This window comes from Pongo pygmaeus, chromosome 8 (genome assembly GCF_028885625.2).
Source record: "Pongo pygmaeus isolate AG05252 chromosome 8, NHGRI_mPonPyg2-v2.0_pri, whole genome shotgun sequence".
Taxonomy (NCBI): Eukaryota; Metazoa; Chordata; class Mammalia; order Primates; family Hominidae; genus Pongo; species Pongo pygmaeus.
Window position 1 is genome coordinate 96,463,553 of NC_072381.2, and position 13,976 is coordinate 96,477,528.

Consider the following 13,976-nt stretch of genomic DNA (forward strand, 5'->3'; position numbering starts at 1 on the left):
TTCAACTGATTGGCAGCTTTTGGTACCCTGGATACAGGCTTTGGTACCCTGGATACAAAGCCTCAAGGGTTTGGAAATTGCCCATTACTTCATCAGAAACAATCTTCCATATGAGGTTAGGGGATGATGGGAAATTGGCATTGTAAACAACATAAGAAGTATTTTGTGGTCAACTCAAACCTATGGTATTGCCCCATGTGCTGGAACAGAATGAAATTCTGTTCATTAAGACAAAAAACAATCCTAGGGCTAAAAGGAACTTAGAAAGAATTCTCTCTTTGACTCAACTAAAATCAAGACTGGGCAACCCAAGGGCTACCTATGGAGCTAATTCTATATATTATGCATCAATGCCAGTCATACCATTATCACTCAAAACTCATTGAACTGTGCAGCACAATGCTAAGGAGTGGGGGTATAAAGAGGAACATACTTGGTTCCCACATCAAGGAGCTCACAGTACAATTGAGGACACAGGGCACATCCATATCAAGATAGATCATGATTCAAACTATCATTTGACAGCTGATACATAATGGTACACAAAAAAATACTTTAGTGCTTTAGATGAGAGAAATCCTGGGGCTAGAGAAGCAACTAGGTCTCTAAGCGCATGTAAGGATTCTGGGAAAGAGGAGAGAAAAAAATCTTTCACAGTCTAGATGCTCCATCTTGAATTTGGTTAAAAGTGCATTCATGATTCAAGATTCATTCATGAGAATTTATTGGGCTTTATACTAATGATTTCTGCATATATGTTATACTTCAATAAAACTTCAATTAAAAAAATTTTAAGAAATATACATTTGTAAAATAGTTTAAACAGATAGATACAGATCAACATAGAGATCTTATGTATTACACGTAATATATGTGTATATAATATATGATATGTGTATATATTACATAAATGAGATCAAAACTAGTTATTTTTAGTTGACATTATACTTTTCCTAACACTGAATGAACGTGGGGCTTTGGCTGGGGCTCATAACCAACCCACATTCATGGGATCTTCTTCAAAAATACAATATAGAGTCCATGTCATATGTGGGAGCTAAAACAGTTGAAATCATAGAAGTAGAGAATGGAGTTATGGTTAGAGGCTGGGAAGAGGAAGGGAGGGAAGGATAGTAATAAGTTGGTTAAAAAATTACAGCTAGGTGGGGAGGCGCGGCCGCCACGGGACGCCTGGCTGGGCCTGCACCGGAGAGCCGTCTCGGTACCTGGCAGGCGGCCTGCTACTCGGAGCCCGCTGCGGGGCGGCGGCGGCGGCATGCGCGTGAGATGCGGCAGCGGGCGGCGCGGACGCGAGCAGCGGCGGAGGCGGCGGCGGCGGCGGGCGCGGCCTCCTGGGCGCGGGGCGCGCGGTGCCTGAGGGCGGGCGCGGGGCGCGCGGTGCCTGAGGGCGGGCGCGCGGGCGCTGGGCAGCCGCCGGCCGCGCTGCTTGCGCAGGCGCTGGTTCAGGACTCACTCGCCCCGCTGAGGCCCCCGGGCCTGTCATGGAGCCGCCTACCGTGGAGACGCCCCCCGACCCCTCGGCCCCGGCCCCGGCCCTGGCCCTGGCCCTGGCCACGGTTCCGCTGCGCGCCCCGGATGTGGCGCGGCTGCGCGAGGAGCAGGAAAAGGTGGTCACTAACTGCCAAGAGAGAATCCAGCATTGGAAGAAGGTAGATAATGACTATAATGCCCTTCGAGAAAGACTCAGCACCTTGCCTGATAAATTGTCTGATAATATAATGGTACCATTTGGCCCTTTTGCCTTCATGCCAGGAAAACTTGTCCATACTAATGAAGTCACTGTTTTACTGGGGGACAACTGGTTTGCAAAGTGCTCAGCAAAGCAGGCTGTAGGTTTAGTTGAGCACCGAAAAGAACATGTAAGAAAAACAATAGATGACTTAAAAAAAGTGATGAAAACTTTTGAATCCAGAGTTGAATTCACAGAAGATTTGCAGAAAATGAGTGATGCTGCAGGTGATATTGTTGACATAAGAGAAGAAATTAAATGTGACTTCGAATTTAAAGCAAAACACCGAATTGCTCATAAACCGCATTCCAAACCAAAAACTTCAGATATTTTTGAAGCAGATATTGCAAATGATGTGAAATCCAAGGATTTGCTAGCTGATAAAGAACTGTGGGCTCGACTTGAAGAACTAGAAAGACAAGAAGAATTGCTGGGTGAACTTGATAGTAAGCCTGATACTGTGATTGCAAATGGAGAAGATACGACATCTTCTGAAGAGGAAAAGGAAGATCATAACACAAATGTGAATGCGATGCATCAAGTAACAGACTCTCATACTCCTTGTTATAAGGATGTTGCAAGTTCAGAACCATTCAGTGGTCAAGTGAATAGTCAGTTGAACTGTTCAGTGAATGGTTCCAGTTCTTACCACAGTGATGATGATGATGATGATGATGATGATGATGATGATGATGACGACAACAACATTGACAACGATGATGGTGATAACGACCATGAGGCTTTAGGGGTTGGAGATAATTCTATACCAACAATATATTTTTCACATACTGTTGAGCCTAAGAGGGTCCGAATAAATACTGGAAAGAATACCACTTTAAAATTCAGTGAAAAGAAAGAAGAAGCCAAACGTAAACGAAAGAACAGCACTGGCAGTGGCCACTCTGCCCAGGAGCTGCCGACCATCAGGACGCCTGCAGACATTTACAGAGCCTTTGTTGATGTTGTGAATGGAGAATATGTCCCTCGCAAATCCATCCTGAAGTCTCGAAGTAGAGAGAATAGTGTGTGTAGTGACACCAGTGAAAGCAGTGCTGCTGAATTTGATGATAGGCGGGGAGTTTTGAGGAGTATCAGCTGCGAAGAAGCCACTTGCAGTGACACCAGTGAGAGCATTTTGGAAGAGGAACCACAAGAAAATCAACAAAAGAAACTTTTGCCCTTATCAGTAACACCTGAGGCTTTTTCTGGAACTGTTATAGAAAAAGAATTTGTATCACCTTCCTTAACACCACACCCAGCCATTGCTCATCCTGCACTACCCACTATTCCAGAACGAAAGGAAGTTCTGTCGGAAGCATCAGAAGAAACTGGAAAGAGGGTTTCAAAGTTTAAAGCTGCCAGATTGCAACAGAAAAACTAGGCCCCGTCTAGGAAACGGGAATTTACATCCTAACACCTAGTTGTTCATTTGTTTAGAATATCTATAGCAAAATAGGTTACATATAGTTTGAAATAAGGTATCCTGAGTTACTTTGGCAACAAGTTCTTTTACCCTTATCAGTGGTATTTGAAAAAATCAAAGTAACTGTCTGAATACTTTAATATTCAGCTTGTTTTGTTAATTCTCTGAATACTGTCAACACTCTTGTCTAAATTTGCCTTTATGATGCAGTGGCAGCATTTTGAATTACTTTTCAAAGAATACTGTTCATATGCATTGTTTTTGTGTTTCAAACTAAATACAGGCAGTTTTGTGCCAGCTGTGATATTGTGCATACCATATGGACCATTTTAAAGAAAATTTTAAAATTTCAAATAGATTCAACAATTATATTACTTGCTTTCACATTTTAAAGGCACTTTAAAAAAATCTACTTCTCTTGTAGGTTTTGCGGCTAGTTGGCTATTCAAGAAACCTCGCCCCTCTGAATGTCATACTGTAATCTTTAAGGAAGAAAGCTACATGAATTAATTGTACTCTATGGGAAAATTTCTTTGGAAAGATATTTTGTAAAACTTTTTTTTCCAAGTAAAAACTTTATGAAACTTGGTCTCAAAAAAAAAAAAAAATTACAGCTAGATTGGAAGACTGTGGTGGATGGATCACCTGAGGTCAGGAGTTCAAGACCAGTCTGGCCAACATGGTAAAACCCCATCTCTACTAAAAATACAAAAATTAGCCAGGTGTGGTGGCAGGCACCTGTAATCTCAGCTACTTAGGAGGCTGACACAGGAGAATCGCTTGAACCCAGGAGGCAGAGGTTGCAGTAAGCCAAGATCGTGCCACTGCACTCCAGCCTGGGTGACAGAGCAAGACTCCATCTCAAAAAAAAAAAAAAAATTACAGCTAGATAGCAGGAATAAGTTCTAGTGTTCTACAGCAGTGTGGAATGAATACAGTTAACATTAATTTATTGTATATTTTTATATAGCTGGAAGAGGATTTTCAATATTCTCAACACAAAGAAATAATAAATGTTTGAAGTGATAGATATCCTAATTACCTTGTTTTGATCATTACACATGTAGATATGTATCAAAATATCACTGTACCCCATAAATATTTACAATTAAGTGCCAATTAAAAATAAAAGTTAAAAAAAGGGCAAAAAAAATATGTAGAATCCAAGGGCACACCTGAAAACAGCAGAAGTTTGAGAAACAAAGGCAAAGAGGAGGCGGACCTCTGGAATCTTGGAGAATGTGGTTTTCCTAGCAAGGGGCTTTCCCAGGAAAGATGCCCAGGCTGGAGTTCTGTTTGGGGTGTGAATGGATGCTGGGAGCATGAAGGCTGAAGAATCAGAGCTTCACAACACAGCTGGCTTGCATTGTTCCTCTCCTCACCCACAGTGGGGAAACTCATCTGCCCTCAGGCCAATGTACAATCAGTAGCTTCTTTACCTCCATCATGGCTTCCACTGACGGCTGAGAAGTGCTCTGCAAGCCTTCCCAGAGGCCCACACATGGGAGGGGAAGGCCTTCCTGTTTCTTGCAGTGCCAGAACTTGTATTGTTTGTGGGTAGGGTGGCAAGATTTAGCAAAGACAAACAAACAACAACAACAACATAAACCTAGAATGCCCCAATTAATTTGAATTACAGATAAATAACAAAATTTTAGTATAAGCATATTCCATCAAATATTGGGGACATACATACACTAGAATATTATTTGCTTTTATCTGAAATTCCATTTTAACTGGGTATTTTGCCTGAAACTCCTACATGTGGTATACTTGGGTCTACACATACCTCTCCAGGGATTAGAGTTTGCTTCCTACCCCCAAGTTATACAGAAAGAGCAATTGTGTTCTCAAAGTACCAAAACTTAACCAAATTTTGGAACTTGCTTTATGTTTTTTTCTCATTTATTTTATGTATTATTTGTTTTATTTTAAAATCTATACACGATCATGGATTTAAAACAATTAAACACTACAGAGGACAACATTGGCAGGAATGATGGAGTAAAGACCTCCAAAATTTGCTCTTCTATAAAAACAACAAGAACACTGGCAAAAGTTGTCAAAATTACTAATTCCAAAACTCTAGAAATTAACCAAATACTTACAATAATCCAAGAAGTGTTCATTAAAATAAATGGCTGAATCTTAGTAAGAACAGCAAGATTTGTGGTGTTTTGATTTGCCCTATTCCCTCCCCCTTCTGCTTAGCACCACAGCAGTCTTAAAAAGGGCCCTCTAAACTCAGTTAAAAACCAGCAGCCTAACAACCATTGGAGATGGCAGAATGGATTTTAAGTTCCCCCAAAACACCTTTCTTGGAGAATTGTCGTCATTTGACTCATATGGCAGCTACCTAAAAATGGTGAATTGTGGGGCTTATCTTTATTTGACATGACTCAGAACTCTTTCATTTCAAACAGCCTTTTCCCTAGGAGTATTTGCTGAAAACAATCAGTGACAATTGCTTAACATCACAGTTGTCTAGGGTAGCAAAAACAGTTGTGGCTAATTAGAAACTAATGAAAAACTTAAAAGGGAAAAATAGGGAATGAGATTTCCATGGGGGACAGGCAGTGATTAAAAGGCTCTGAGATATTCCTGGGCATTCAGAAAACTATGTTCATATGTAAAGTTGTACATATGCCCAGGGCTGTGTGTATGCCCAAGAAAGAACTGAAAAGGCCTCACTCTAAGCTCTCACCACTAACTAATCTTGAGGCTCTCTATAAACAGGAAGAACAGGAAGTGAAGGCTAAGACAGAGTTTAAAAACTGCCTGCCTTACTTTTTAACAGTGTTCTCCAAATCACACACAGACCCAGTGAGCAAAGGTTGGGAGACTTACTGGTTCCAGGCATTCAAGATAATTTTTGTTCAATCATTAGCTAACCACTAAGCTAGCCAAAGAAAGACTTTATTGGCCAAAACTTAAAAGAATACAAACTTTACAAAATTAGTTCAAGAAAGTTACTAAACAAGACAAAATTAGTTCAAGAAAGTTACTAAACAAGCATGCAGAAACAACAATTTCAAACCTTACAGAAGGGACAATATTATTTCAAATGTTACAGCATTATACTTTTTAAATGTCCAGTTCTTAACAAAAAGTCACCAGACATACAAAGAAACAATTAAGTTTGGCTCATACACAGAAGCAAAAAGCATTCAATGTAAGCTATTGCTGAACCAGCCCAGATATTGGAATCAGTAAGCAAAGAATATAAATCAGCTGTTTAAAATACTTTCAAAGAATGAAAGTATGAGAATGATGTCTCACTAAATAGAGACTATCAATGAAGGGATAGAGACTATTAAAAAGAAATATGTAGAAATTTTGGAGTTTAAAAGTTCAATAATTAAAATGAAAAGGTCAGAAGTGAGGCTTAATTACAGATTTGAGCTTGTAGAAGAATAAGCCAGCAAACTTGAAAAGAAGACTATTGAGATGACCCAGTCTGAGGAACAGAAAGAAAAGACGTAAAAAGACAGAGAGACAGACAGCCTCAGAAACCTATGGGACATCCTCAACCATATCAACATATGTATAATGAAAGTCTCAGAAGGAGAGGTGAGAAGAAAGAGGCAGAAAAAATATTTGAAGGAAAAATGGCCAAAACCTCCCAAATTTAATTTAAAATATTAACCTATGTATCCAAGAAGCTAAACACAATGAAATTGGATAAAGTCAAAGAGATGTAAATACGTGGATACATCATAATCAAACTATTAAAAGACAGGGACAGGCCAGGTGCGGTAGCTAATGCATGTAATCCCAGCATTTTGGGAGGCCGAGGAGGGTGGATCACCTGAGGTCAGGAGTTCAAGACCAGCCTGGCGAACATGGTGAAACCCCATCTCTACTGAAAATACAAAAATTACCCAGGCATGGTGGCGTGCACCTGTAGTCCCAACTACTCAGGAGGCTGAGGCGGGAGAATCGCTTGAACCTGGGAAGCAGAGGTTGCAGTGATGCTGGCAAGGCTGTGGGGAAATAGGAATGCTTTTACACTCTTGGTGGGAATGTAAATTAGTTCAACCATTGTGGAAGACAGTATGGCGATTCCTCAAGGATCCAGAACCAGAAATCCCATTACTGGGTATATACCCAAAGGAATATAAATCATTCTGCTATAAAGACACATGTACACATATGTTTACTGCAGCACTATTTACAATAGCAAAGACATGGAGCCAACCCAAATGCCCATCAATGATAGACTGGTTAAAGAAAATGTGGTACATATACACCATGGAATACTATGCAGCCATAAAAAGGAATGAGATCATGTTTTTTATAGGGACATGGATGAAGCTGGAAGCCATCATCCACAGCAAAACAACACAGGAACAGAAAACCAAACACCACATGTTCTCACTCATAAGTGGAAGTTGAACAATGAGGACACATGGAGACAGACAGGATAACAACATACAAACATACAACACAGCCTGCTGGTGGGATGACGGGAGGGAACTTAGAGGAACGGTCAACAAGTGCGCCAAACCGCTATGGCACACGTACACCTATATTACAAACTTGCACATTCTGCACATGTATCCCTTTTATCAGAAGAAAAAATAAATAAAATAAAAGTTCAACCTAGAGTTATTATATGACCCAGTAATTCCATTTCTGTATATACCCAAGAGAATTAAAAATGCCTGTCCACACAAAAACTTGTAAATGCATGTTCACAGCAGCATTTTTATAATAGACAAGGAGTACAGACAACCTAAATATCCATCTACGATAAATGAATAAATAAAATGTGCTATACACATACATTGAACCATAAAAAGAATAAAGTACTAATAATACTACATGAGTGAATCTTGAAAACATTATACTAAGTGAAAGAAGCCAGATATTATGATTCAATTTATATGAAATGTCCAGAATAGGCAATCCTTAGATATTAAAAAGTAGATCAGTAGTTGCCAGGATTGGGGAAATGAAGGAACAGGGAGTGATAGATAATAGGTATGAGGGTTTCTTTTTGATGATGAAGATGTTCTGGAATTAGTGGAGTGGTAACAGTTTCACAACCATTCTAAACATGCTAAGACCAATAGCACTGTGTACTGTAAGGGCATGAGTTTTATGCTATGTTAATTATATCTCAAAAAAAGAAAAAGAGGGGAAAAACACTAGAGAAATGTTTGAAGTGTAGAAACTCAATATGCCCTGATCACTACTCCTTCGAACACCTAGTGGTAACCATAAGTTTTAAAAAATATTTTTATAGAAATGTTCTAAGTATATATGAATAGATACTTTTGAAATATGCCCAAACAGGAACACAGTCTACACCGTGTCCTGTCACATGCTTTTTTACTTTATCTTATTTTGTTCCCATTTGATATGCAGATAATTGGTCCTCATTTTAAAAAAATGCCACAAAGCATTCTATTCTTCATATGTGTCATAAATTTATTTCATGATGCCCTGTTGAAGGAAATTTGGGTTTCTTTGATTTTTTCCACTAAAAATATGCTATAGCAGTTATCTTTCTAGATGTATCTTTGTGCACTAATGAGGATAGATGGCTAAATTCCTAACAGTGGCAGTGCTGGGCTACACACAAGCATTTAGAAGTTGACAAGAGGCAGAGTGTGATGGAAAGAGAAGAACTTGGTTGTCAACTAGACCTTGATTCCTGGTTCTGCCATTTATTAAATGTCTGATCTTGGCCAAATCATTTAACATTTCTGAGCTTCATTTTCATTATGTGTAAAATCAAACTATGTTGAGGAAAGAGTTCCCCACTTTTGAAGTTTCCTTTCTAGTAGGAGAGGTTCAAATAGGGATGTGCTTATAGCCTTTCTCCATCCTATAATTTGTCTATCACAGGGGAGGTGAAATGATTTATCTGATTGGTACATTTGGTAAAAATAAATGTTCTTGGCTCAGATTATCCATTTGGGAGTGAACTATTTTTCTGTGTTTTCAGTCTTCCCTTGACAGCTTCCACAATGAGAAGTCCATATTGGTACAGCATTCAAGTGACTAGGTAAGTTCAGTGCAGGAGCATTTGGCTCTTGTGCTAATCTAAGTCATCTAACTTAGTCTTTTTCAGTAATAAAGGTGATATTTTGCTTCTCTCTTCTCCACTGTCTTATTTCTCAGGTTACTTAGAAGTTAGGTAAAGAAACAGGGTGCTATTTATTTGATCTTCTCAAGATCTTGACCAACTATTATTATCTTCCTTGAAGTACAGTTTTGAAGATTGAAAAAGATATGTTTGAGAAGTAGTTGGCATACTAGGTGCCTTAAAAATGATGCCTATTACTATTATTTCAGGAAAAAAACACAATAGTTTACATTACCCTCTCACTCTGTATTATGTGTATCGCCACTAGCCAAAAATTTTTAGCTTTTTGTGTTTTGCATTATAAATAATGCACATTTATTGAATATATCATTTCAAATTACACAGGCCTATTTTATATTCTTGCCAAGACACTTGTTCAAACTCTATGTTGGTAATATTCTTTCACATGCAAGGGACAGAAACAACATTCAAGCTAACTTTAGCAAAGAGAAAAATCACATAGCCTTACTTAACTGTGAAAGGCAGAATGGATGTGTTCTCAGGTGAGACTAGATATAAGATTCCAGTCAATGTCACCTGGACTTCCTTTTCAATCATCATCAAGTATGCCTCTCTTTCTGCCTGTTTGCCACTGCTCCCAACATCTTGACCAGTAACTGACACATAGTAAGGATGCAATAAAATGCATACGCAATAAGATGAGTGAATGTGTAAGTTCTTTCTTAATGCCCTCAGGTTTCTTCCATATAGGTACCCACAATCAATATCTTGGGTTTTAAAACCCAGATATTCACCCCAAAGGCAAGAAAAGTCTTCTTTCATTTGTCTTCAGTAAACCTCTAGATCTCTGTATATCTTTATCCATGTCCAGAATTATATTCATATATATATTTTTATATGTCTTCCAGGATGAGATTTTGTTTTGTTCATGTTTTGTTTTGTTTTGTTTTGTTTTGTTTGAGACAGAGTCTCCCTCTGTTGTGCAGGCTGGAGTCAGTGGCATGATCTCGGCTCATTGCAACCTCTGCCTCCCGGCTCACTGCCTCAGCCGCCTGAGTAGCTGGGATTACAGGTGTGCATCACCATGCCCAGCTAATTTTTGTATTTTTAGTAGAGATGGGGTTTTGCCATGTTGGTCAGGCTGGTCTTGAACTCCTGACCTCAAGTGATCCGCCCATCTCAGCCTCTCGACAGGAATGGGTTTTCGTTGCCTGAGTCTTGTGCCAACCCACTGGACCACTAACCATTGAAAGGGGACAGGGCACCATTACCTCTTTTGCTAAGGCAATGTGACTGGCAGTCTCACTGTAATCACATAGATGGGTAACCATAAAGAGAAAGATTCTTGAAAGGAGTAGGGATGCTGTTAATAGAAGAAAGAAGGAAAGCTGAACAAACAAAAACAATTGAGATTCACTACATACTCCATTCCAAGGGTCTGTGTCCTGCTGAAAGTCACTACAGCCTAAATTAAATTCTATAACTGAGAGTATAGAGACTTGATAGAAGGAATCAATCCCAATGATTCCCTTTTTTACATCTACAGAAGTCTAGTATTTCTGCAAATACTATGACATTTTTAATGGGTATAACTGACACACAACAAACAACACGTTTAAAATGTAAAATTTGGCCAAGCAAAGGTGGCACATGCCTGTAGTCCCAGCTATTCAGGAGGCTGAGGCAGGAGGACTGCTTGAGCCCAGGAGTTTGAGGCTGTAGTGGGCTGCGATCATGCCAGTGAATAGCCACTGCACTCCAGCCTGGACAACATAGCAGGAACCCATCATTTTTTAAACAATGTAAAATTTGATAATTTTTAAAATATGTGTGTTGTGAAACCATCACTACAATTAAAAAAAATACCCATTATGCCCCAAAATGTTACCCAAAATCAAAGATATTTACTATATGGCCTTTTACAGAAAAAAAAATTTCTTGCCCTTGATCTAGATCTCTCTTTTCACAACTTTGTTCTTTAAAGTGGAGCAGTTCAACAAGGGTGCTCTGCGACTTCCATGGGGAGTAAAGGAAAGGGGCTAGCACTCACCACTACCACAACCCAAACCTCCACTTTCAATACAGCAACTGTCTTTTTATGTTTTGGGTTGCCTTTTAAAATTTCTTTGGAAGATAGCATCTTAGAACATCTAAATCTACTATTCTGTTTCAACTCTTTTGTTTCCAGATATGAACATAAAGAATGAGGTGGGAAAGTGAATTACTTGCTCAGTGTTATATAACTCCCTCTAACCCAAATCTCATGATTCTCAGGTCTGAGAGTTCTTTCCACCACCCAAAATTAAAACCAATCAGGGCAGTGCTCTCCCAAAGAACCCCCAACCTAAAAAATAAAACAAAAAATTGAAAGCTAAGTGAAACGAGTGCCCAGTACACAGACAGTGGCTAGAGAAAACCTGACTCCGGCTAGAATTCCTAGGGGCACATTATCCACTCCTTGGCAATTCTACCGTCTTGATTTACAGAACTATTATGAAGTTGTACCACTCAGGAAAAGAGTTGTTAGTTGTTGGTCAGTCGGCCACATGTGTAGGGTGACAAAAAGGGGTAATAGGAACCTGAAAGGGCTGAGATCCAGAAACAAATATTAGTGGAGAATAAAAACTAGAAAACTAAATATGGACATAATAAACAGATTATCTGGGAGACGCAAGGAAGGGCCTGTGCCAGGAGAAATTTACCGTCAAACAGGCCTGGATGGAAATATGTGGATTCTCTACCCAGGCTGGGAAAACATGATGCCACGTCAGACTCTACTTTCATTTAGAAGGAAGGCAGAGTGAAATATGGGGAAAGACCACCAGGGTAGTTCATAGTCTCCCTTAAGCTCTGGCCCCAAACCTGCATATTCTACCCAGCAAACAAGGTATCTGTGAAGGCCTGCCCCACTTACAAGACAGGTTAGTGTGTATTTATTCTTCCTCAAGCAAGAACTCTGAGTTCTAATACTCTTCACTCCAAGTGATATAGCAAAGTATTTCTTTCATATCTGTTCATTTCATTATTTTCATTTCTTCCCCTCATATTAGTTCACCTTACTTACTAGCACCCAAAACTTCAGTTGAGGAACTAATTTGTTTTTATCTCTTATTCACTGACATGGCTTGTTTCTGTGTCCCCACCCAAATCTCATGTCCAATTGTAATCCTCAATGTTAGTCACCTGGTGGGAGGTGACTGAATTATGGAGGTGGGTCCTTCCTGAATGGTTTAACATCACCCCCTGGGTGCTGTTCTTGTGACAGTGAGTGAGTTGTCATGAGATCTAGCTGTTTAAAAATGTGTAGCACCTCCCCACTCTCTCTTTTCCTCCTTCTCCACCATGTAAGACATAGCTGCTTTCCCTTCACCTTCTGCCATGATTATAAGCTTCTGAGACCTCCCCAGAAGCAGAAGCTTCCATGCTTTCTACAGAGCCTGCAGAACCACAAGCAAATTAAACTTCCTTTCTTTATAAATTACCCAGTCTCAGGTCTTTCTTTCTTTCTTTCTTTCTTTCTGTCTTTTTTTTTTTTTTTTTTTCCAAGACAGGATCTCACTCTCTAACCCAGACTGGCGTACAGCAGCATAATCTCAGCTCACCGCAACCTCCGCTTCCTGGGCTCAGATGATCCTCCCACTTCAGCCTCCCAAGTATGTGCCACCACCATGACACGTTAATTATTGTATTTTTTGTAGAGACAGGGTTTCACCATCTTGTCCCCACTGGTCTCAAACTCCTGAACTCAAGCAAACCACCTGCCTCGACCTCCCAAAGTGCTGGGATTACAGGTGTGAGCCACCACTCCTGGCCAGGTACTTCTTTATGGAAGTGCAAGAAGGGACTAATGCAGATGAAATGTGTTAACCAATTGTGTTTTCTACTTAAAACTGGCACTTGGAAAGCTTATAGACAAACTTATGCCCTATCAATAGCAAGTATGTAAAAACTTCTTAGTACATTTCCTTGTAATAGCCTCATTTCTAGCTCTGTTTTATGTCCCTGACTTCTTCGTTCTTCCCTATTTTAAGTGAAGAAACTGGATCCACATGGGGCTCACAGAGACACATAGGGAATAGTAGCCACCCTCTAAGTCAGCATGGTGATAGCAACAGTAACTTGCAAAGGGAAGGAGACTCTCTTGGGACTCTAATTATAAGGTCCCAAATTTCCTTCCCATATGGGTGTTCTTCCTCCACTGCTTAGCATTTGAAAATCTGAATTTGACTGCTCTTGCCATTGCTGACTACAACTGAGTCAGCATCTCCCAAAACTTTCTTAATGGAAGAGAGTTTTATAATGGAGGTCAATGTTGGGAAGAAAACAGACACTCTATCTGTATGATCCAATTCAATATTATGGTAACAGGAAAGGTGTGGAAATTGTATAGAGATCCACGGGAGATTCTTGTTGAATTAAGACTTACGTATCTATAACAGATCAGTTTTGTTTGTTTGTTTTTATTGAGGGATAATTTTAAAAGCCTATGTGTGTAAGCAGCTCACATGAAGAGGGAACTGGAACTATGTCTCTGGCAAAAAAAAAAAAAAAAAACCTGGGAATTTTGGAAAGCTATCCTATCTATGAAAATGGGACTAGGAAAACCCCCATCTACCAGCCTGGGAAAGTGTCAATAGATCTTGAAGTTAACCAGGAACCTGGGTGGAAAATATATAACTCATAGGAAATCAAAGCCCATGCCATATAAGGTTATAGGGTCCAAATTTTCATTACCTTTCTCTTGCAGG

The 13,976-nt window shown here is 39.7% G+C and overlaps 1 protein-coding gene across 2 annotated transcripts; it reads left to right on the plus strand.

Moving 5' to 3' along the window:
- Positions 1 to 1,390: 1,390 nt before the first annotated feature.
- Positions 1,391 to 3,753, plus strand: LOC129006182 (unconventional prefoldin RPB5 interactor 1). 2 transcript variants are annotated; one of them, XM_063669980.1, is made up of 2 exons: positions 1,391 to 2,948; positions 3,598 to 3,753. In XM_063669980.1, exons 1-2 carry the CDS (start codon positions 1,503 to 1,505, stop codon positions 3,652 to 3,654), a joined length of 1,503 nt encoding a protein of 500 aa, XP_063526050.1. In that variant the 5' UTR covers positions 1,391 to 1,502; the 3' UTR covers positions 3,655 to 3,753. The 2 variants fall into 2 exon arrangements, with proteins under 2 accessions (XP_063526050.1, XP_054291569.1); XM_054435594.2 differs by having other exon boundaries at positions 1,391 to 3,747.
- Positions 3,754 to 13,976: the final 10,223 nt, after the last annotated feature.

Excerpts from the sequence above, each read along its gene's own strand:
- LOC129006182 (XM_054435594.2), top strand. The coding sequence starts at position 1,503 with ATGGAGCCGCCTACCGTGGAGACGCCCCCCGACCCCTCGGCCCCGGCC.